Source organism: Simochromis diagramma, unplaced genomic scaffold, assembly GCF_900408965.1.
Source record: "Simochromis diagramma unplaced genomic scaffold, fSimDia1.1 OVJJ01000304.1, whole genome shotgun sequence".
Taxonomy (NCBI): domain Eukaryota; kingdom Metazoa; phylum Chordata; class Actinopteri; order Cichliformes; family Cichlidae; genus Simochromis; species Simochromis diagramma.
Genome location: NW_024387030.1, coordinates 9,543,625 through 9,567,432, shown reverse-complemented (window position 1 = coordinate 9,567,432; position 23,808 = coordinate 9,543,625). Strand labels below are relative to the sequence as shown.

Sequence of the window (23,808 nt, the reverse complement as noted above, 5' to 3'; positions counted from 1 at the left end):
ACATGTCTACATCCTCATACACATTCATTTTAATAACTCATTTTCAATGCTAATGTGCAACATCCTCAAGTAAATTCTTTTTTTTTTAAAAATCTTTTAAATACGTACCAGTGTTTACGGTGCTTAATAAATGTACACACACAAACACACACACATATAAATTATGTGTGTGCGTGTGTATTATTCTGTCAGTAAAGGTTTTATATTTATCTGTTATTTAATTTTCGTGCACTGTGTCAGGGATTTCGTTATGCTTGAATCTTGAAACTATTTATTTTGCAATATCGTGTGTTTGCCATTACAGCTGTCGACTAAACTATGGGTCGATGTAAAAAGTAAACAGACAGGTCCTCGCCAGCAGTGCCTGACAGCTGTCCCATTTCTGGCATTTTCACTGCTCGGCATTCCAGCTGTCTGATGTCATCGCTCTGAAAACCTGCATGTATCCTTCCGCTCCAGAGGAACTACAATAGATTTTAAACAGTTTGCTTATGAAAATACACCTAACCACCTAGCTTGTATAAATGTTTAGTTGAGTTGGTGTTGATTTCAGTGTAGTCCAGGAATGTATTGAAGGCTGATCAAACAAACGCCAAAGCAATAGCGCCGCGGATGAAGACCGAAACACTTGTTGCTCTTCTAATCCCAGGAAGCGAAACACGCTTGGAACTTGGAGTGAACACTTGGACCAAAAGGCATGTGGACTCTGTTAGTTTGGATCCAGAACAAACTACAGACAAACAAACTGCCTGTTAATCTAATAGTTATCCAGTAAGCAGCAATCCATTGACTTTGGTGGTGGAATCCCTAAGGACTGACCAATAGTTGGACTACCAAGTTGCATCTGGTGGCTAACGGTAACGTTGATGTTTTTTTCCCCAAAAAAATATTTACCGGGGGCGACGTCAGCTTCCCAAGGGTGTCGTCTATTTGCTGGAAGTTAGCGGGCTAGCGTAAACGCTAATTCCAAGCCAGTTGTAGTGAATGTAATGGATTTTCTTAAAGTGACTTAAAAGCAGCTAGATAATACCAAATATGTAGACCAAGCGTTTTAATTGTAGCAGTAAAGAAAGTCCAATTGTAACTATCAATAATTTGAAATATAATGGATGCATGGTTTATGATTTTGAAGTGCCTGCTTCTTATAGAATCGGTCGCACTTGTTGGTGTTTGGATCAGACTATTCGCCGGAAAGTGATTACTGTAGCCATAGGCGTAGTAAAAATGACTATTGTAGTTAGCAGTAAGTGCACAGGTCAGAGGGGACATCCGTAGGATTTGCCCTTTCTGCTGTGCCCAGATTGTTAAACAACTCAAGAGGTGGAGGAATTGTAACGTTACTGAAACCCAATTGCTGTCAAAATGAAGCATTAAGGGGATTACTTTACGGTAATCCCCGTGTTAGTCTAGTCTTTAAGGGTAAGTATCGTAACATATTCTTCAGTGATGAGTAAGGCCACGCTGTTAAAGCTAGATTTGGTTGTGGGTTTTGGATGCTCATCTGATTTGATTTTTCCGTCTGACTTTTCAGACCTGTGTGCTGATGATGACCCCCCTGACTTGTTACATTATCACAACTTTGTGGACATCAAGGAGAATACTTCCTCTGGCCTGAGTGGAGACCCCCTCTCCACTGTTTAAGACGCCTGAAACATGCCCTTGCCGTTTGGCTTAAAACTCAAAAGGACTCGAAGGTATACTGTTTCAAGCAAGAGCTGTCTTGTCACACGGATTCAGCTTCTCAATGGAGAGTTTGTTGAGTTTACACTCTCAGTGGAGAGCACTGGACAGGAATGTTTGGAGGCAGTAGCCCAGAGACTCGAGTTAAGAGAGGTATGTAGGTGTTTTTCACGCAATACAAGTGCTGATTGTTCTCTCTTATATGGACTCTTTAAGACCTGCCATCTCAGCAACAAAGTATTTTTGTGACCATTGTCTGCTGGTCACATTCTTACTTGAAACTAGTAAGCAGAACAACAGAAACTATGATAACCAGTTTGTCATTGTCTACTCATATAATGTCATTTCCCATAATATTTCCCAAGATGTAATGACTCAATCATTTCCCAGTTAAATGCTTTACATACACATATATATGTAACTCACGTTGAGAAACATGAAAGATGTTTGAGGCTCATGTACTGAGGCTCATGTCCAAGTCTGGCATTTATTTAGCATGTTTGGTTAGTGATGCTAATGCAAGGCCTCCACCTTCATTTACTTTATGTCACATTGTTTGCTTTTTTAGTGTTAGTAGAGTTACTAGGCGAATCATGTGGTGAACTAGTCAGTCTGTTAAACTACAAAAAGCACAATTCACTGTTGCATTTCAACCATGGATGTATCTGGGTTAGTAGGTCCTTTATTTTGAATATAACTTTTTAGTATTGCTATAAAAACAAATTTCTGTAATGTTTACACAGTGCTTACTCATAGACAGCAGCTATTGTCCAGTGTAAAATGCCAGTAAACACATTTCTAGTTGTTTTTTCCAGCTGCTCTCTTACCAGTGTTCATTGTGGGATATTCGGATAGAGAGGGCAGCACAATCTAGAGAAGTCTTCGATTTTAGATTTATTTTAGATGATACATAACAGCTACATAAAAAGAACCAGACAATTCGTATTAATGTTCCTATTTTTTGAGAAAATTTCATTTCACTGATGACGTTAAATTAAAACAGAAGAACCTCGTGTCTCTAGTCTTATTTCTATATAGATAAGTTTTTAAGCTCCTCTGTCTGTTTTCATATTGGTAATTATATAATTTAGCCTTTCTAGTTAATCTAAGTTTCCTAAGTGGGATGATATAAGCGTTTCATTATTTTGTAAATTTATCTTGCTGTGCTTATAACAAGAATGGCAAACTTTCCATTGAGTAGTTTTCATAAATGATTTTTAGCCAGTCTTCAAATTGTACTCACGTTTTACTGGATTTATTTCCCCGTCATAAAGTAGTACTGCCATTAAGCATTTGCCTTCATTCGTTGTTCTATGCTGTGACCCACATATACACTGTGAAAGTGTCAAATGGAAATGTGTTCTTAAATACGGTTTCTAAACATTTGTGGATATCACGCCAACATTGCCAGAATTTCAGACATTGCAACTTTGGATTTTAAGGTCTGTGTTATATTTATAAACAGGAGAAGACGAGCAGATTTACATTGGCACTGAGCTCTTAAGCGGTAACCTATTGGTCTAGTCTTTAATATGTAATATAAGTCTAAATGTGCCTGCCTGGATTACAGTTTACCCTAGAATGGTTAATGTTTAATCTGTCCTCTTGCATTTTTATTTTTATTTTTGCTTGTTAGATAACATACTTTAGCCTGTGGTACTTCAACAAGCAGAACCAGCAGAGATGGATTGACTTGGAGAAGCCACTGAAGAAGCAGCTGGACAAGTATGGGCTGGAGCCCACCGTTTACTTTGGAGTCGTGTTTTACATACCCAGTGTCACCCAACTGCAACAGGAGATCACAAGGTGATCAGTGGCAGGAAGTGTCTTTACAAAGCCACTGCTCTTTTTTTTTCTCTTTTACTGTTTGTCGCTCAAGACTACTGGCAAGAAAGACCTTAGAGAATTTTAGACAAAATTTAGTGCCGCCACATCAAGTATTAAAAAGTTGTACTGACTATCAGCTACAGTAGTTAAAACACTCTTACTTGATTGTACAGTTTTTTTGTTTTATTTATTGATTTGGCCATTAAACATTGAGTGTTAATTTATCTGGTGCTGTATGCTAGATGTTTTGTAATTAATGATGTTATATCTGAAACATGAAGATAGTTCTTGTTTTGCTTGCCAGTCTTCTGCTCCTAACAGTTACTTCCTCTCTCTACAGATATCAGTATTACCTGCAACTGAAGAAAGATGTTTTAGAGGGCAGGATATCGTGCTCACTCGAACAAGCTATACGTTTGGCCAGCCTGGCAGTGCAAGGTATTGTGGATGTATTAAACTAGCCTGATGGCAGAATTTGTAGTTTGGTAAGTCCTGTGTTCCTTCTTGCCCTCACAGATGGCACAACGTGTTCAGTGTGGTGTCACGTCTTCTGGTGCAAGCTGCTCTGTGTTGTTTCAGTTGTGCACATTGCAGGGTTTTTTTTGACCTGGTACAGTGCTGCTGATACTGCAGCCAGGAAGAAGACATGAGTATGTGTTCATGTCAGTTTTCACTACCAGTTTAATGATGGATGTGTCATTACAGAAGCATAGAAGTTACAGCATCAGCACTGGTACAAGACTGCTCCTCCTGTACCAGAAAGAAAAAAAGCAAGAGGACAGATTAAACATTAACCATGGTCCGCTTTAAGCTGTGGCGACGTTATTTTTGCGAGAAACACGACGAGTGCTGTGAATATAAAGGGGTCTCAAGTCTCAAGCAAAGAGATTGGAGGAGTTGTACTGGAAATGAGTTTTCATCAATTATTTCTGAATAGAAGTCTAGTTTTCCTCCTAAAGCACAGCTAAAAAAATTGAAATCAAGTTGCATACAAATTGTTGGGATTAATGGTCCTTTTTTTTTTTTTTTTTTTTTTAAATCTCAGCATCTTGTTTTAGAGGTTTGCTCCTCACAGTAGTTTGTCAGAAACCTCCGTTCAGCTGTTTAACGGATAGATTATAAGAACATTTTTACAATTTTTGATATATATATATATATATATATATCTCAACGCTGAAGGAGAACTCTACATCCTAAACATATCTATGAAACTGATCAACAGTGAGTGAATTTGAACACTCTTTGCTTGAGTTTGAGCTCCTGTAACGTTCGCTCAGCTGGAAGAATCTCAGACAGTGCTGGCAAAGTTATATCAGGCGCTGCAGCTTACTTGCCTGGGTGTTACAGCATAGCTGTGCTGCTGAGATCACTTACTGCTGCAGCCATATTCAAATGCCTGACTAACATTCAATGTTTAGAAAAGCACACTGAATCTTCTTGCAGTTGCCCTTCATATTTAGTCTGTGCTTTGTTTGCAATGAAAACTTGTGCAGTGTGCCGCGAGTAAAGCTGTGTTGCTCCTGTTTTGTGTAACGTGCAGCAGAGTTGGGAATGGAGGACAGTTGTAGCCTTTAAGCACAGCTGATGTCTGGGGAAAAAAAGAAAAAGAAAAGCTGTTAATGTTGCCAGAAGGAAGCCTGAGGCTGTAACGGTTTAGGACCTCTACGTTATCAGACGCTGGCGGGCTAACAAACGAACATCTCCCCTTCTAAATTTAGTCCATCATGTCATCATACACTACAGCTTTCCAGAAGGCATTACACCGTTCTGCAAGTCCTGAATGTCTATTTTGAATTATACTGCAAGCAGAAATAGACATAGGATTTATTGAGAGAGCCTTGGAGTCTGCTTTGCTACAAATGTCTGTACTTTATGCTCTATTGTTTCTTCTTGCCCACAGCTGACTTTGGAGACTTTAATCGATATGATTCCCAGGAATTCCTTCAGAAGTTTGAACTGTTCCCCATTGTAAGCATTCTCCACTTGTTCTCCATTAAACTCAGATGTTCTTTTGTGTGGATTGGATCAAACACGTTTCTCTCGCTCTGTCTTTGCAGGACTGGATTCAGGATGAGCGAGTGCTGGAAGAGGCTATTCAGAAAGTGGCTCTTCTTTATCAGTCCTTCAAGTAAGCCAGATTTCGAAGTATCAGTCTACCCGGTCACCAGAGATGGGCAGTAACGCGTTATTGTAATCTGATTACTTTTTTTCAAGTAACGAGTAAAGTAAGGGATTACTATTGCAAAAACGGTAATTAGATTACCGTTACTTTCCCGTAGGAACGCTGCGTTACTGCGTTACTAAAACCGTGATTTTTTTTTGCGAGAATGTCTCACGACAGTGACGTAAGCGAGTGCGCCGTTAGTGACAACAGCTGTGTGCAGATCAACAATGGATCACATATCGATTGTGGGAGAGAGTATGAGCGTGCAAGCGTTTAAAGCGTGGAAGCACTGACCTTACTTTGAGTTTGATTCCATAAAAAGTGACAAAAACATTAGCGTCCATCGTGCGTGGGAAGAAAACTTCTTTTTACAGCGAAAACACCCCCCTAAACTTCCAAGCAAGCACCGAGTGCGCAACGACGTAATGGGAAACTCACAGAGAAACTCGCGGATTCTTCAACTGACCGCGGCACACCTGCACCAGGGTAAACCTCCGCCTACCGCAGTCCTGCTTTACAGGTGAAAATAGAGCAACAGGACCGCTGAGTCTTTGACTTTATTTATTTTCTGCTGTGTTTTACTTGCATCTATTTGAAAGAGTGAGTGTAAACACAAAAAATATTTTATTTTATGTGCTGGAATGTGCAGAAAATAGGTTTAAATGTTAAACAAACTTATTCCAGTCAGAGAATGTTGCATATAATTAAAGTTTTGCTTGATGCATAAAGTTAAAAGATTAAAACTAATAAAACAAGTTTTAAAAAGAGACTTTTCCATTTGATTACATTTTGTATGATGGATTATGTAGAAAAAGTAGAATTGGGCTGAGAGATCTATCGCTTTATCACCTATTCAGGGTTGTAAATCGTGTTTTTAAAAAGTAACTAAGTAATTAATTACTTTTGAAAATAAGTAATCAGTAAAGTAACGGGATTACTTTTTTGGGGAAGTAATCAGTAATTAGTTACTGATTACTTTTTTCAAGTAACTTGACCAACACTGCCGGTCACACAAATGGCGAGCAGAGGAAACTCACTGGCTCTGATTTGGTCTGTTCGGAGATTGGGGCTTTTGGTTCTTGGTCGTCTCTATTCGGCGTAGAATGTATTATGTAAACGTTTAAGGCAAATAACGCATTTTGTTGATTTTTGTAACAACGGTAAACAGTTAATTTAACAAACTGTGATTCATCAGATTTTAATGACTATCTTTACCTCATGAGATTAAAAAAAAAAAAAAAAGTAAACAAATTGTTAATGAAGCTGTGTCACTTCTACTTATAATGTCATTAACTTTTTAGTATCTCCTAGGAAACATGAGGTGATGAAAGTTTCAGAGGACGACAAACTGTTTTACACTCGAAGCCTTTCTGTTGATCCTTGACCATTTTACAAACTGGGGTTCCCTAAATATCTGACTGAGGATGCACAATAAGGGGCTAAATGTTGTTTCTCCTAACAACAAAGCTGTTGTTAGGAGAAAAAGACCTTTTAGTAGTGGTACAGAGGTGAGAGGTTGGGCACTGTCGCCACACGGCAAGAAGATCCTGAGTTTGGATCCACTGGGTTGCATGTTCTTCCTATACCTGTGGCTACAATGGCTTCCTCCCACAGTCCAAAGATGTACAGGTTAGATTAACTTAAGCGTGAGTGGTCATCAGTCTCCGTGTGTGTCCAGAGTGTGCCTGGCCTCATGCTTCAGCTGGGATTGGCTCCAACCCCACCGTCACACAGAATTGGAGCAAATGCACAAGCAAATACATCTAAAGCCTGTTTCGATTAATACACATCTCTTCTGATTAATATGTTTATATGAGTCACAGTACTGTTATCATTTTCTTGATATTTTTTTAAAAATCTTTTCAGGGGCTTGCCAGTTCCAGAGGCAGAGATGTTGTACATGCAGGAGGTTGAGAAAATGGAGGGCTATGGCCAAGAAACCTTTCAAGCCAAGGTAGGTCTGTGAAAGCCACTGGATCATCACTGGATCCTTTAACAAGTATGACACTGGCTTACAAAATTCTCCTTTGGTCATAACAGGACAATACAGGTGCAGATGTTACCCTGGGTTCCTGCCTTGACGGCATCTTTGTCAAGCACAAAAGCGAGCGTCCGCTTGTTTTATACAGGTGAGCCTAGGAAAAATGATTGCAATTATACCTAAAGAACTGAAATCTGATTTACTTCTAAGAATGGGGGGGAAAAAAAGTGTGACGGCCACACAACTCAATCTGGAAGACCGAGTTTTGTGGCACAGCTTACTTACAAGCTATTCTTGGTTAAGGTTGTCTCCTTAATGTTCTCCAGCCTTGAATATGGCTCAGGAGGTAGTGGGTCAAGTAGACTGTGATAGCTGATGAGGATGTTTGGGAATGTTATCTGTCAGTTTTGTGAGTATGTGAACATTAAAGTATTTAGCTATGTACCAGTATGAGTTCTAGATGGCTTTTGATTGACTCCCACATATGCATGTTTTTAAAGCAACCATGTCTGTAAAAACGCCCTGAGGTTTTGTGACCACCATGACATCATGTGTTGTTTTTTTTTCCTTTCTTCCCCCCTCCTTTCTTCCTCTGTGCCGCTGTGCTTTAATTGGCTGTGTAGGTGGCATGATATTAACAACATGAGTCACAACAGGTCTTTCTTTGCCCTGGAGCTAGCCAACAGAGAAGAGAGTGTTCAGTATCAGACCGTGAGTAACTGCAGTGTCTTTTCCATCCCTAGTGACATTGCTGTCTGTTATTGGATTTTGATAATTTGGAGATGGCCTTCATCATTAACCTTAGCATAGTGTGTGTGGGGGGTCATGAAATCACACTGGCATTCCCAGGATTGCCTTTATTTGTCCATAACTAAGCAAATACTAGTCCGTACCACATGTTTAGCCATCTAATTTTTGTTTTTCTTTCTCATGTGTAGGAAGACATGGAAACCTCCAAATATGTGTGCCGGATGTGTCTGGCCAGGCTCAAGTTTTATAAGATTAACATGAGTAGCCTGTGAGTGTTTTTTCTCTCCACCCATCTACCCCAAGCTGTCTCTTTGTTCATCGTTGTCTCATGCATGGGTGTCATCTTTGGTGTAGTCTCATGTCTGTACTCCTTTCCTCCTCTCTCTTCAGAGAGGAGTGTGACCCCCTGCCTTCTGAGGGCTCCCAGAAGTCCCTTCTCTTTCTATCCTTTCCTCGTTTTCCAATGCTCTCTCGTCCCTCTCTGCCTTCTAATAAGGGGTGAGGAACACAGTCAGCCAACGCCTACAGTATGCCTGCCAGACAAGTGCCATTATTCATTCCTTGCAGCTGCTTACCCAACAGTGCCACCACAAATACGCTTCCTGCATATTTGAAATGGGCCTTGGGTTTTGAACCACACAGTGATTCTTAATTTAAGTGAAATACATTTTTAGATTTGAGTTACTACTTAAAGCCAGTACACAGGGATGCACATTTTATTGACTTTTAGATGAATTTCAGCATCTGTGAATCTAAAAGTAATGTAACTGAACTGCGTTGGGTTGAATCAAGGGACTATTAAGAGTGTCAGAACTCTATACGTGTTGAGTAATGAGTCAGATACTTTGATGAGACGAAGAGCTTAGTCACGTTCTTTCACTTCTGTGTTGCATATTTTCAAGTCTAAAACAAGGTTAGACTGCATTTTATTTGGGCAGTGCGTTGTGTTGTTAAGAGAAAATCTAACTTCTGCTAAACTGTCTTTAACAATTGGTAAATGAAAAGTGAATGTAAAATCAAAACATGACTCATCAAGCATGTACACTGGTGTGCTGGAGAAGAATAGCACGACAAGTTTTATGGACTTAACCTGGTCTGCACCTTTCCAGGTGTGCCATATCAGTGTCCAAGAACAACATCAAGTATTGCAAAACACTTTTTTTGTAACAGCAGTAGTGGGTAAGTTCATCTTTGCTGACTCACGTTTTGTTTTGGGTTTTTTTTTTTTCCTCTGCTAGCCAACCCCAGCCCACAGTTGTCAACCCAGTCAGACGGAGATCCTCTACTAGGGTATCTCTGGTAATGCCCACACTCACTTAAAACACACAGATTTAAAAAGTTGCATCTTTGCTTTATTAAAAAAACAAACAAAGAAAATGTATTTAATGTGGGGGGAAGGAAAATACATACAGCTTACAACATAATGGTCTTGTAAAACAGTAGTTTATTTTGAAACGCGTCCTTAAGAAAAATAATTCTGCATTTGTTTTTTAATTGAAAAGTTGACAAATTTTTGCACTCTTTCTCGTGGGTATTGTTATAATGAATAATCATTGTTTAGAAGCAGTGTTTGATTCTTTGCTCCTTGGCAGCGTTTGGCTCATATTAGCACTGATTAAATCCCTTTCTTTCTTTCTTTCTTGCTTTCTTTTTTCTTTTTTGATTTCCAGCCAAAGCCGCAGACCTACATGATGCCCCCTCCACAAATGCACTACAATGGCCATTTCACAGAGCCTTACACATCATCACAGGGTAAACTCTTCTTCTTGTCTTTTTTGTTTTGGTTACATCTAAATGCTTAAACTGTTCTTTAGTTATAATGGAATTTTCTCACTTGCTCATAGACAACCTGTACATGAACAGTCAGAACGGTTTCTACTACCACTCTCAGACCAGCCTGGACTGCTCTCCTCTAGAATACAGTAGTGGAGGACGTTTACGTAATGGCAGCGTGTACAGTGCCCACAGTACCAGCTCCCTAACCAATCCCCAGCACTACCTTCAGCCTTCACCCATGTCCTCCAACCCCTCTATTACAAGCGACATAACCAGACCAGACTACGTCCCCTCTCACCGGCACAGCGCTCTCATCCCACCTTCTTACCGTGCCACTCCCGATTATGAGACAGTGATGCGTCAGAAGAACCGAGGTGCAGGGGGAGGAATGGTTTTGTCTCAAGAGCACAGGCAAAGCCACTCTATGAGGAACCTAAATATTGGAAACTCCTATGCCTACAGTAGACCAGATCCTCTAGTTTACAGCCAGCCAGAAATCAGGGGGGAGCATGGCGGGGCAGCTCAGCACCACCACTATCCCTTGCATTTGGGCTCCAGCTTCCACAGCCCTTCTCCATACCCCTACCCTACAGAGAGGCGATCTGTGGTGGGGGCAGTAAGTGTCCCAGAGCTCACAAATGTCCAGTTACAACAGGCACAAGAGTATCCAGCCCCCAACATCATGAAGACACACGTGTACCGATCGCCTCCACCTTACCCATACGCTCATCCTAGACCAGCTAACAGCACACCTGATCTGTCACGTCACCTGTACGTCAGCAGCAGCAATCCAGACCTGATTATAACAAGGCGTGTGCACCACTCAGTCCAGACCTTTCAGGAGGACAGCCTGCCCGTTGCACACTCTTTGCAAGAGGTCTCAGAGCCTCTTTACAGCGGACCTCCACAAAGGCAGCAGTACCATGCTCAGAAACGTAACTCCATTGAGATTGCTGGGTTGGCGCAAAGTTTTGAGGGGATGAGGGTCAAAGAGCGCACGGCGTCTTCTTCAGCAGCTGAAATGGCCACACCTCCTCCAGTGCTGCATGGCGGGCGCTCTCAGGGATCCCAGCTCAATGTGTTTTTGGAACAAAAAAATCCAGAAGACATTGAAGACATTAAGGAAGATGTGCAGTACGGACATAAAAAGTCCCTTTCAGACGCCACCATGCTAGTTCACAGTAGCGGAGAAGAAGAGGACTTTGAGGATGACAGTGGACGTCACACACCACTTTCTCAGGAGGCATTCGTTCCCGAGCAGCCGCCACAGCAGCATCACAGTCTGACATCTCTCTCTTCCCTGACACCTCAGCAGCAGCAGACTCCGACGGAGCCTCCTCCTGCATATCCCATAGGCTCCTCTCTTGACCCCTCTATAACTGGCACCTTAACCTATAAGGTTCATACCCTGATCCATGAACGTGAGCCACTGTACCTAGTATCAGAGTTACAGCAGCCCAGGATTATGCCTTCGGTTTCAGAGGGAGACTTGAGTGGTCAGGAGAAGCCGAGGCCCAAGAAAGACTTCAAGAAGAGGCCTGTGTCTGATGTTCCTCCTGGGAAGAAAGCAGTAGAAGGTTTACCTCCTGCGGTGAGTCTTGTTTCCAAATTTCCCTCGTTGTTCAGAGTATTTTAATAATATGCTGTTTCTTTTTTGATTTTTTTTTTTTTTTTAACTGGGAGTTCTCCCAACCAGTCCACATGTGTTTTGTGGACTTGGAGACTGCGTCCTTTGTAGTATCCTGTGGGGATGCGTCATGAGTATGGACTGACTGCCCTGTTACTACAAGCCATTTGAACACTATAACTGTTGCAGGAGCTTGGAGCCAGCAAATAAGTCAGACTCGTTCTCAATGCATGTAGGACTCCGCCAGGGCTGCCCTGGTCACGGATTCTGTTTATAATTTTTATACAGAACTTCTAGGTTTAGCCAAGTGGCAGAAAGCTTCCACTTGGATGGCCTCAGGATTTCACCTCTGCATTTGGCAGCTGATATGGTCCCACTGACTTCATCAGGTGGTGGCCTCCAGGTCACAATGGAGCCGAGGATAAAGTGGCAGGAATGAGAATCAGTCTGGAGAAATTGCATCTCTCAGCTGGCTTGGGAACGTCTCGCTACTGCCTCACATTAGCTGGTGGAGGTGGCTGGTGAGAGGGATGGATGAATGGACCTACATTAACTATAATACATCAATGTATTTCTTTACAGTAGGAGCATAGTACGGTAGTGCTTTAATAAAAAAGTTGGAAAAGCACTCTTCCTGGGCTTTTCTTTTTTTGGTCATCGTTCCAGATCAATTTTCTTCTCACTCCACCTCGCTCCAAATTAGCTCTTTTGGTGCCTATAGCCTTAAAAGTATTGAAGCTGAAGCCACATATCTTTCAGCAAAAGGAGCGGCCAATGGGAGTACAGCACATGTATATGACCTGATTGATAGAAAAGACGTGAATTAAACATTCTAACTTTTTTTTTTTTTAAACAGAGCCCTAATTACAGTAGTTGTTTGGAACTAACCCAAATGTTGATTTTGTCAGCAAACAAGAGAGTTATAAAAAAATAAAATAAATTTAATGCAGAGAAACGGCTTGGGAAATAGCTTGTAAGAGGTGGCTGGTTTAAAAATTAAACAGATCCCAGTTAATGGGTTGTGTTTGTGTCCCCATTTTATACTCTTCCCATAGTTTTATTGGGAACTCAACTGCATTAAAACACAGCAAATAGGAGCACAGAGCAGGAGAGAAACAAACATCTAACGGGCCGAGGGGAAAACAAGCCAGCTGAGTTTGGCTTGTTCTGAAGCACGAAAGGCGACATGAAAACCAGTGACCCAACCCAGTCCTTGTTTATTGGATTCAGATCGGTTTTAAAGTTTCCACAATTTCTGATTATCCCTCAGGGTTATAATTACGACATAGCTCTGGCCTGTGGGAGTACAATCGGAGCTAATGTAATGTTAGCCACAAGTATTTCACTGTTGTTGTGGTGACATTGCCCTCAAAAAATCAAAGTAATCTGCTGGGTCTTCAGTGCCTCAGATGGCAGAATCGCATAAAGATACTTGTGTTCGCACTTACAACAAAGAACAGAGCATTTGCTCATAGCTCAGACATTTTAGAGCTCGCAGAAGCATCTTTTGCAAGAAGATAATAATGGCAGGCTGCAAGGCTGCTGCCTGAGGTTGGAAGGTGTGTCTGGATAGCCATAATTGTATAGCTGTGACACACAGCGTTATATAAGCCCTGATGGCATGTTTACAGGCAAAGTTCCTGAATATGGGCTGTGTGCATTTCTTTGTATCAAGTGTTTTTGGTATTTAAATAGCTCCTAGACCCACTTGATGATCAACAAAGACATGGTAATATCATTTTCTACAATATGCAGTTATTTTAGGTTTATTTGTTATTTATTTTAGACATTTAATTTTGTTGTGTATTGCTTCATTTTTAGCAACATTGTCATAATTTCACAATGATGTACAAATTACTAACAAGAAAACAAGTTTTTACGTGACACTAGCTTGGTTTGTCTGAGACGAGGGTTGTTGTCTTTTGGGTTTTTTTTCCTGTGTTGGTGTTCCTGTAATAATTACCTACACATAAAACTGGTTTTACTGTATACCTAATGACTTGTTACTGTCGCTAAGCACACTATGTATTTATGGTGAATACATTCGAAAGCAAAGTGGTTTGGAGTCGTGCAGTTGCAGCAGACTGTAATGTAAGACTGTAATGACATTGAAGACGCAGTCACCTGTGCTTATTAACAATAATCACCAATAAGGGAAAAACATACAAGATTTTCTTTGTTGAATCGTCAGTGTGATTGCCAGTAGTACAAGCCTAAGTCTGTTTCTGTTTTGGCCGGTTGCTGCACTGTTAATGTCAGAAAACAAAAACTGCTTTCTCTGTAACCTGATGCCTCTGCCCTACATCAACATCACATGAGTGCAGATCCTGAAAGAATTAGAAGAAGTTTCAGTGGCCAGCATGTAATGACGCAAACGTATTTGAAAAGAATGCGGTCGGTCTACCTTGGTAAACTAGATAGGTGACATTCCTCTAGAAACGCCCAGCGAGGCTGCGTTGTCCCCGCCTCTTGTCCGTCTGTTCTCTGGGGTTCACTGTCATTCTCACTTCTTCTCTGTCACCACTTTAACGTCTTTCTAGGGCATGAAAAAAGGAGCCAAGTCAGAGGTGAAGAAGATGGGCCCTCTGAAAGTTGCCCACCTCAATGGCCTGTCCATATCCAGGCAGCCAGTCCACAGCGAGATTAAGGATGAGCCTGAACGAGCCTCGAATGATGAAAGGGTATGGCATCTAAAAATGTTTGAATTCGTGAGTGATTTTCTATGTGAATGGGATGTGTTTGAACTTCGTTTAGACTCTTGGAGGACTTTTTATGGAGGGGTACGTGTTGTTGTTCAGAGCTTTGAAACACAACTGAACTTGTAAGGATTGCTAATCTTTATGGTTGTTGTGCTAACAGTGAAAGTAAACCCAAAAAGTTGGGACACTAAATAAATGCAGAATGATTTGCATATCCCATAAACCCATATTTTATTCACAATGGAACATAGAAAACATCAAATGAGAAAAAGAAAATGTTTTGAATTTGATGGCAGCAATGTGAGTCAAAAAGGCAGGGACAGGGGCATTTTTACTACTGTGTAGCATCTCCTCTTCTTCAAAAACAGTCTGTAAGTGTCTGAAGAACTGAGGAGACCAGCTGCTGGACTTTTTGGAGACGAATGTTTGTCTTTTATCTTCTAGCTGCTGAACAGGTCTTCTCTGTCATATTTTTCATTGATGCTGTGATGTCAGATGTTTTTAGTTGGTGAAATATCTGGACTACAGGCATGCTAGATCAGCTCCTTCTACCACGAAGCCAGGCTACTGTAAAAGATGCAGTATGCATATGCCTTTCAGCATTTATGCTGGCTTTCTAGAAATATTCAAGATGCCATTTTTATAGGCACTAATGCAGCTACTTGTCATCAGAGATGCAGACTTTTGAACTGAGTGCTAATAACGAGCATGATGGCTTCTTCCCTCTTTAGTCTGGAGGACATGATGTGAAAAATAGACTTTGCATTTCCAATTAGTCTGTGAAAAGGAGCTTTGTCCCAGAACCAGACAGTGGTGGTTGTGGATTATGATTACACATTACTACTTTGAATTTGTGGGAGACACGGTGAACTCTGTTCAGGCACTAATTTCTGGATGTGTTCCTGAGCCCATGCAGCACCACACGAGTGTAACCGCAGATTAGACATCCAGTATTGATTTTACAGTCATTGTTGTGACCTGTTTGTTAAAAGAATGCATTTTCTCAGTTTAAGCATTTGATATATTTTCACTTCCATGCAAAATTTCTTCTTTGACAGCATTGTCCATGACAGTGACATATTTTCCGTTTGCATTTGTCAGTGCAAAGTGTTGGAGCAGCACATGGAGAAGGGTGAAGTGTTGAAGGAGTACGAGAGCATCCCAAAACGTCCAAGAGGGGAGTACACGATCGCCCAGCTGCCAGAAAGCGGAGACAGAAACCGCTTCCAAGACGTCCTGCCTTATGACGATACTCGAGTGGAGCTGGTTCCCACTAAAGAGAACAACACGGGCTACATCAATGCATCACACATTAGAGTAAGTTGTTTTGGGGATGTATGTACATACATTTGCAAACCAGATAACTAGAAATACTGTGCAAACAACTCTTTGAAATTTCAGTCGTGCTTAATGGTTTGTGGTAAGGCAGCGTGTTAGTCACCTTTACTTCCTCTTCCTGGAGTTTCAGGCATGACAACATAACATCTTCCATAGATGAATAATATTTTCTGCTGTACTGGCTCTCCCTTTTTAAAAGAAATGACTGAGAATGCTCCTTATGTCTTATTTCTCATTAGATGACAGTAAGTGGGCAGGAGTGGAATTACATTGCCTCGCAGGGTCCCTTGTCGCACACGTGTCAGGATTTCTGGCAGATGGTGTGGGAACAGGGTGTCTCCATCATTGCCATGGTCACTGCCGAAGAGGTACGTTGATTTAATTTTAAACCCCTTCGTATTTTTTTCCCTCCCTGTCTCTATGTGCACTGACATATGCGCATCATCTCCTTCGTTCAGGAGAGCGGTCGAGAAAAGAGCTTTAGATACTGGCCCCGACTTGGCTCCCGGCACAACACAATGACGTACGGGCGCCTCAAGATCACCACGCGGTTCCGCACAGAGTCCGGCTGCTACGCCACCACTGGGCTAAAGATCAAACACCTCCTGACGCAACAAGAGAGGACTGTCTGGCACCTGCAGTATACAGACTGGCCTGACCACGGCTGTCCCGAGGACTTCAAAGGCTTCCTCAGTGAGTGGATCAGTATCAGTTTATAATCAGATCTTTACCTTTTTGAGCCTAATAACCTCTGCTACATTCAGGTTTCCAGAAATGTAGTTAAATATAAAGTTTGCGTTCTCATCTTTCTCCAGCCTACTTGGAGGAGATCCAGTCTGTGAGAAGACACACAAATAGCATCAGTGACCCAAAGAACTCCAACCAGCCTGTGCTGGTGCACTGCAGCGCAGGAGTGGGTCGGACTGGAGTTGTCATCCTGTCTGAGATCATGATAGCGTGTCTAGAGCACAATGAGGTAATTTTCTTACCCTAATGAAGGTTTTGTTTTGTTTTTTAAGTGATTTTTTTTTGGGGGGGGGGGGGGTTTCTGTGTATTATCTTTGTATTATCAAAAATGAATATTTTCTCTTTCAGCCATTGGATGTTCCCAAGCACCTGTTGGCGCTACGCAATCAGAGGATGCTGATGGTTCAGACCTTGTCCCAGTACACCTTCGTGTACAGGGTCCTCATCCAGTACCTCCGCAACTCCCGGCTGATCTGACCACGGGCATCAGCACAGATGATTGCAGTGGATTTTGCCCCACAGTTGTGCCAAACTGCAGTGCAGTGATGCAGATGTTTGAATCTGTTCTGAAAGGTGGCTGCTTACATTCTGTTCTGGCCGTGTATTAGAGCCGGCAAGCCGGGAGGTGCCGATTGTTGAGATGTGCAAGACGCTGTGCCACATGAAGGGGCACAAAGACTTGTGACCTGTCTCTAAACAGTATTATATATTATTTCTTACATATATTGGCTACTTTATAAAGCCCAGCACTTTCAGAGTACCATGCTGTACATAAAGAACCAATATTAAGCTGCATTAAATTCTTTTAGATATCTATCAAAAATCATTGGTTGATTTTTAACTTGCCTAAGAACACTTTTATTGTCAGTATGTTTTGAATTGCTGTTGCTTTATTAATTCCGATAATGAAGGATTTATTTTTTTTAAGTTTGGAAAAGCTTGGAAAATGTGTTTGATATGAAATCCATGGATTTAAACTTTATTTAGTGACCTCTGCTGGTGCAGACAGAAGGATGACAATTCATGCAATAAACACAGATATGGCTGTGTGATTTAGTGTAGTCATCTGTATTATTAATAGTACTTTTTTTTTTTTTTTTTAAAGATGCCATACCTGCCCAATATTTGTTTACTGAACCAATACACCTGCTGAAAGAGGCATGGGAAGTGATGGGGAAAAAAGAAAACACACACTGGACTGATCAAAGTAGAAATTTGCTGCATGGGTTTAAAAAGCTAAAATAAATGCTGGGTTTAGAGTAAAATTGGAAAATCTTTTTTTTAATACATTCGTCTATTTTTATCTTAAACTGAAGATGAAGTGTTACGTTTCTGCGCTGTAATATGGCGGGCCTCCGTAGCTTGGTAAAATATGAAGGAGTGCAGTGATGCCTTCAGAAACACGAGGGTTGCAAACATTAAGAAATTCAGCTCATCCCCGATATCATGACAGCAGCGTCTTTGTTTCAATGAAAGGCATAAAACTAAAAAAACAAGGAGGTGGTGTTGCAACAGTGTTACCATAAGAGTGCATGCAGTGTGTTGAGTTTTGCATCACCTCTGTTGGCCATGGCCATGGTGCTCGGTTTGAAGTGCAAACTTGTATGGATGGTGTATCTCTAGTTTCAGTATTCTGGCTGCCACACTTGTCCCGACTCCAATGAGAAATGTCACTCTGTAGATACACTTCCTGCTTCCACAAATGGCTGCCAGACTGTTAATGAACACTTGTGCAGTCATATTAAACCGGAATTGGGTTTAGCTGCTCTGCTGCAGCTGTGAGTTGCATCCAGATCTATTTTTTTCCCTGTGCAGAACAAAATTGTTCTGGATGCCAAAGTAATACTAGTTTTACTGACCTGATGTTTGGGGGATTTTTTGCATCAAAGGAACATGTTACTCAACAGGAGGGGGTGAAATGTTGCTGAGATTTATTAAGTGGAACTTTTTTGGGGGGTGGGGGATGACCATAATTTCCTTCTGATTGTTTGGTTTTGGCAGAAAGACGGAGTCTTAGTTTGGAGACTGAAAATATGATGCAAGCGTTTTGTCCATGTACAGGTTGTTCATAATGTACACAATGTAAAAGTCTGCTTTGATGAATATTGGTTGTTGTACAAACTGTATCTATTGAACTGAACTTGGTATGCCATTGGACAAAAACAAAAAAAAGTGTAAAAATTATTTTCAGCCAAGAATAAAAACTTGGAAATAAACTGTCGTCTGTAGCTTCAATTTATGTGAGTCCAGGCTGCCACCTTGTGGTAGAAATGTGCTATACCACTTCTGCTGTTTTTTTAATAATTTCAATACAACATGATTGTAGAATTGAAAGAGGTTTATTAATTAAAAACAACAAGAAAAGGCTTCTCACCATTATATAAATAACTATTACAGGACCCTGGAAGGGGAAAAAATAAAAACAGTCTCCTGTGCTTAAAGGGGCATACTGAAGGATCAATCAATGGAACTACAGTGTAGTTGTCCTCATTGTAATCAGGTTATTCAGATAGCAGTGGTTTCAGTCATCAGAGTCCATGCAGCATAGGGAGCTATTAATTTATAAAGGTCACATTTAAAATGCAGTCATCATTTTAAAAATCCTTCAATCCATCTGCCTCTTAATATTCCAGATGTGCAAATTTACAGTAATATGCACAAGAGGCACGACGTTACATTTTGTTCTGAAGCATGGATATGGTATATGTGCTGAGCAATGTTAAAGATACAGGCTGTGTCCAACTACTGCAACACTAAATACTTAACACCTGAACGCTGCAGAATGTGTTTTTGTTTTTGTAGTATATAAAAGGATCTCAGCTGGATTTATCACTTAAAGTCACTTTGCCAGTGTTTAGAATGCAGTCTTCATTTGGAGTGTAACTGCAATATTATGGCCACAGTGTTTGTGTTTGCCACTTTTGTATGAGTGAAAACTCATGTACTGAGTGCTACTTTCACTTTAAAAACACTGATGACAATAGTGAGGGGGGGGGACGATGAGCACAGATAAAAGCTTAAGGTTTTCCACCCAATACTGACAACCATCCATCAGCTTTTCATCCATAAAAACCAAACAAACAGTTGAGGTCATGTGAAAAACTACGTCTAGTGTCGCAAGAAAACAAAAACAACAACAAAACCCAGCAAAGGACAATGAGTGGAAGCTAATACTGGTACCGTCCTCGCTTCCCTCCATGCCCACTGTGTCCTCCGTAATCTCCGTGTCTGCCATGTCCTCCTTGATTCCACCCACCTCCTCTCCAACCACCTCCACCCCCTCCTCTTCCTCCTCCTCCTCCCCATCCACCTCCACCACCTCGTCCTCCTTGTCCCCAGGCTCCTCCACCTCGTCCCCCACCACCACCGCCACGTCCTCCCCAGTCACCACCTCCGCCCTCTTGTCTTTTCTGCCAGGGGGGCATCTCAGGAAGCGGGGCTTCGATCTCTGAGGGACGTCCTCCTCGATCTGGTACTCTTCCCATCAAGATCTGCAAAGACAGGTTAAACAGAACGTCTATGAAGAAAACGTCCAAATCGGCCCGACTATTCTGACCGTGGGAAACGTTTGCTGCACCTTGTTGACGGCACAAGCGGTCTTCTCCCTGCTCGAGCCGCTGCTGGTCTTCACCACATTGCAGAGATCTTCTCTGGCAGCCAGCAGCGCCGCTATGTCCACAAAGGACTGAGGCCTCAGAGAGTGTCTCTTAGGCTGGTAGGCTCCTGCCATGCTGTCCACCTTCACCTAAAACACAACACAACTATCTGAATGCTTCTCGCTATACGCCAAATAACCACAAAACATTCTTCAAACAAGCAGACGTTAGTTTGAAGTGTGACTGTAAACATACCTTGGCTCTGTCTGACCACCCAAATGACTGAACAGTGACGTCGAGCCGTTTGATCAGCATCCTGCGGCGACATTCGTACTCCGACGATAGAGTTGCGTTGATGCTTTGTAATTTTTCCTGCAAGCATTAAAAAGAGACCTGTAACAACAATACAACCAGATACATACACAGTACAGTGTAGCTACTAGCCGATCATATACATACCCACTGTTCACTACTGAGTGATTTCTTCAGCACTGGGTTTCCAACAGAGGCACCAGGAAGGGTTTTAAGCAAGTTTTCAACCTGTTAAACAAACAACAACAACAAAACGATCAAAGAGAGACAGTGATGTAAAAATCCAATGATTAATGTATCACACACAACAATTTCCTCCTAACTTGCTATCTCAAGTATTGACAGCTAATGAAGCAATGCAGGAAGAAAATGTGTCGATGTCTGTCTGTGCCACCTAATAATAATGAGCAGAGAGTGCTACACATTTAAATTACACGGCCAAGAGGGGTTTTTTTTTATGTGTTACTCTGATTATTTTGGAATGGGTGGGACGGTAGTTGGCTCACAGCAAGAAGGTCCTGGGTTCGACCGCACCATCTCCCCAAGGCCTTTCTGTGTGGAGTTTGCATGTTCTCACTGTGTCCGAGTGGGTTCTTATCTACAGCTTATAGAATACTTTTTTTTAAGATTGCATCATGCCTTGTGTTAAAGAAGGAGGAGCAGATCTTTGGTCATTTTCTTTTTTTGTTTGACAGTTTTGCAATTACCGTAAAAGAATTGCGCACACTGCTACTACTATACATACATTTTGATCAGTAAATTGAGCCTTATTCTTGCTCATCCTAACTGAAATCACGTGCAGTTTAAACAGCCTCACCTTATTTTGAAGTTGAGAGAAAACTCCTGCGGCCTCCTGTCCCTTTGGCACAGGTAGTTTCAGAGTTTCACAGATTGCTGTGAGCTCCTGGTTCACTGGACTCTGGCCTTGTTTATCAGAGACTTGCCTGCTTCTCACAATCTGGGCGGCCTGAAGCTCAGAGCTTAAAAACACTGAAAAACAGACACAAAAATCTAATCTTCCTACTTACTTACAGTTTACAGCCCACAGAGTGGATTACACAGAATGATACATACAGACAAACTTGAGATGGTCTTTTGTTTTCTGCCCAGTGCCCTTGAGAATCCCTGAAACTTCACAGGGGCAGTGCAGCTCCCTCAGCAGACCACTCATCTCCAGCTGGAGGCTGTCCATATCGTCTTGGAGGAGAAGAGCAAACAAAACAGATGTGAGCGCAAAGATTAGACACTGTTTTTTAGATCAGATTAAGGTGAGAATGGATGCTGCTCACCTGGGCCTGAGGTGATGCTCTCCTCCAAGTCACACAGGGGCTTTAACCTGGCTGACAGCCACTTGCAGAGGTCCACATATTCAAGCGACTGCAGGCCTCCTTCCGCGGCTCTGAGCAGCGCCTTCTCCTCAAGCAGAGGGCCGTCATAGCTACGGACCAGCACACACCACCAAAAGTCAAACACATCCAGGAGTTAGACGGGGGTCTTGGCTACTTTATTTTGATTGAAAACACGCCGCAGGATGTGGAAGCTAAACAGTTATGCTAGCAGTGACTTCGCTTACCCAAGCTGCTCTAACGAGTCCAAAATGTCACACTCCATCGCTGAAGCCGCGAGCTGTTTCACGCGCGTGTATCTACTAAAAACATGACAGCACAGGGGGCTTTAGCATCATCCATTCATTCCGTTATCGTGGATATCCGCCTCCACTGTGGTCCGACCAAGACAATGACCCGGAATGAAACGGGCGAATTTCGGAACTACGTTCCGAAACTTTGGTTCCGCCTAGGTTCCGCCAGTTTTAGCAAAACTGTAAGTAAAGCGTGTCTATTTCCAAAATTAGAGGTATATATTGTTAAAGTTAAAACAATAAACTTTATGCATTGATGTCGGAAAATAGATGACAAATACAAATGCTAACATCTAATCAGCCAATTATATGGCAGCAGCTCATTTAGGCATTTACACCTATGACCAAATTTAGCATCAGAATGGAAGAGAAAGGTCAATTAAGGGACTTTGAACCCATGTCTAGGGTTTACAGGGAATGGTCCGAAAAGATTGTAGCTATAGATAAATGGCTCCAATCTTAACCTGGGGGTTGTCTTGTTTGTTTTCTTGTTCTTTTTTTTTTTTTTTCACAAAAATTGGTTCTTTTATGTGCATGTAACCTTTAAGTTTAGCTCGAATCTGTACTTTTGTGTGTAAAGCTCTATGTCCAGGCCCGGATGCAGGGGAAATGGACGAGACTGGTTCGACCCACCTTCCAGTTCTTCCTGGTGTCGTTCTGTATGTGGGATACACGCGCGTCTCTGATTACAAACACCACCCGGGCGACGTCCTGGTGGGACTGCTGCAGGGCCCTCTCATCGCTGTGCTCACAATGAGTGCATTTCTGAGTCACTTTTATTGATGTTTATTATTAAAGCTGAGGATATTTATCCAATTATATAAGGTGAACACTTAAATCCTCTATTTTAAAGTGTAGATAAACATATGAAAGCATCTACAATGGGGCCATCAGCATCAGAACTGAACTGTCAGCCGACTGGTATGATGAAAGTGATGACGGCTGGATGCACCAAAGGAAGCAGCCAACATCATGGAGGCAGTGTGATGCTCTAGGGAATGTTCTGCTGGGAAACTTTGTCCTGACTTCCATGTGGGTGCTACCCCCCACCTAATGTTCTAGACCACTAACAACCACTTATGACAACTGCTTTTCCTGATAGTGGAAACCTTATTCTGCAGGATAATGATGAGTCCGCAATCCTATCAACATAACTGTTAATTATACTACTGCCCATCTAAGTGAGAATACATTTTTTTAAATCTTAGCAAGTTCTAAAGATTTAAAAAAAAAAAAAAAAAAAAAAGAATAATCAGGAATCTTTTTGAGGAACGTCATTGAAGACAACACGATGTTAAAAGGCCCTCTATATATACAGAAAATTCTGCCTTCATGGCTTCTGAGAACCAGCTCACATTTCTATTGCATACCATTACTGGCAGACATTGCTGTGAATTTTGTAGGAATTTAGCACATTGGGTCTCTCAGCTGTTGATAAAGTATCTTCTGCAGCGTCCTTTGCAACCACTGACATCGACTCAAAGTAGAGCAGCTACGCCTCTGTATCGAAAAGAGCCAGTTAACGTGGTTCAGACATCTGATTAGGATGCCTCCTGGCCATGTCCCATTGGGAGGAGATCCAGGACATGCTTGAGAGATTATATCTTTCAACTGGCTTGGGAATGCTTCAGTGTCCTCCTGGAAGACTTGGGGAAGATGTCTGCAGAGAGTG

The 23,808-nt window shown here is 41.7% G+C and overlaps 2 protein-coding genes across 4 annotated transcripts; one reads left to right on the top strand and one right to left on the bottom strand.

Moving 5' to 3' along the window:
• The first annotated feature begins 500 nt into the window (after nucleotides 1-500).
• Nucleotides 501-18,805, top strand: ptpn21 (protein tyrosine phosphatase non-receptor type 21). 2 transcript variants are annotated; one of them, XM_040042881.1, is made up of 20 exons: nucleotides 501-857; nucleotides 1,532-1,833; nucleotides 3,317-3,486; nucleotides 3,848-3,945; nucleotides 5,408-5,475; nucleotides 5,565-5,635; nucleotides 7,538-7,625; nucleotides 7,712-7,800; nucleotides 8,276-8,363; nucleotides 8,591-8,670; nucleotides 8,793-8,900; nucleotides 9,641-9,701; nucleotides 10,073-10,154; nucleotides 10,247-11,769; nucleotides 14,346-14,486; nucleotides 15,606-15,821; nucleotides 16,082-16,210; nucleotides 16,301-16,535; nucleotides 16,658-16,818; nucleotides 16,938-18,805. In XM_040042881.1, the coding sequence occupies exons 2-20, from the start codon at nucleotides 1,654-1,656 to the stop codon at nucleotides 17,064-17,066; spliced, it is 3,717 nt and encodes a 1,238-aa protein (XP_039898815.1). In that variant the 5' UTR covers nucleotides 501-857; nucleotides 1,532-1,653; the 3' UTR covers nucleotides 17,067-18,805. The 2 variants fall into 2 exon arrangements, with proteins under 2 accessions (XP_039898815.1, XP_039898816.1); XM_040042882.1 differs by lacking the exon at nucleotides 8,793-8,900 and having other exon boundaries at nucleotides 505-857.
• Nucleotides 18,806-18,912: 107 nt separating this feature from the next.
• fam98b (family with sequence similarity 98 member B) lies at nucleotides 18,913-22,270 on the bottom strand. 2 transcript variants are annotated; one of them, XR_005697387.1, is made up of 9 exons: nucleotides 22,071-22,270; nucleotides 21,787-21,935; nucleotides 21,572-21,694; nucleotides 21,315-21,487; nucleotides 20,645-20,725; nucleotides 20,441-20,557; nucleotides 20,167-20,334; nucleotides 19,661-20,080; nucleotides 18,913-19,191 (listed from the first exon to the last, which is right to left on the bottom strand). XR_005697387.1 is itself a non-coding variant. In XM_040042891.1 (8 exons), the coding sequence occupies exons 1-8, from the start codon at nucleotides 22,106-22,108 to the stop codon at nucleotides 19,757-19,759; spliced, it is 1,173 nt and encodes a 390-aa protein (XP_039898825.1). In that variant the 5' UTR covers nucleotides 22,109-22,270; the 3' UTR covers nucleotides 18,913-19,756. The 2 variants fall into 2 exon arrangements, 1 of the variants encoding a protein (XP_039898825.1); XM_040042891.1 differs by having other exon boundaries at nucleotides 18,913-20,080.
• Nucleotides 22,271-23,808: the final 1,538 nt, after the last annotated feature.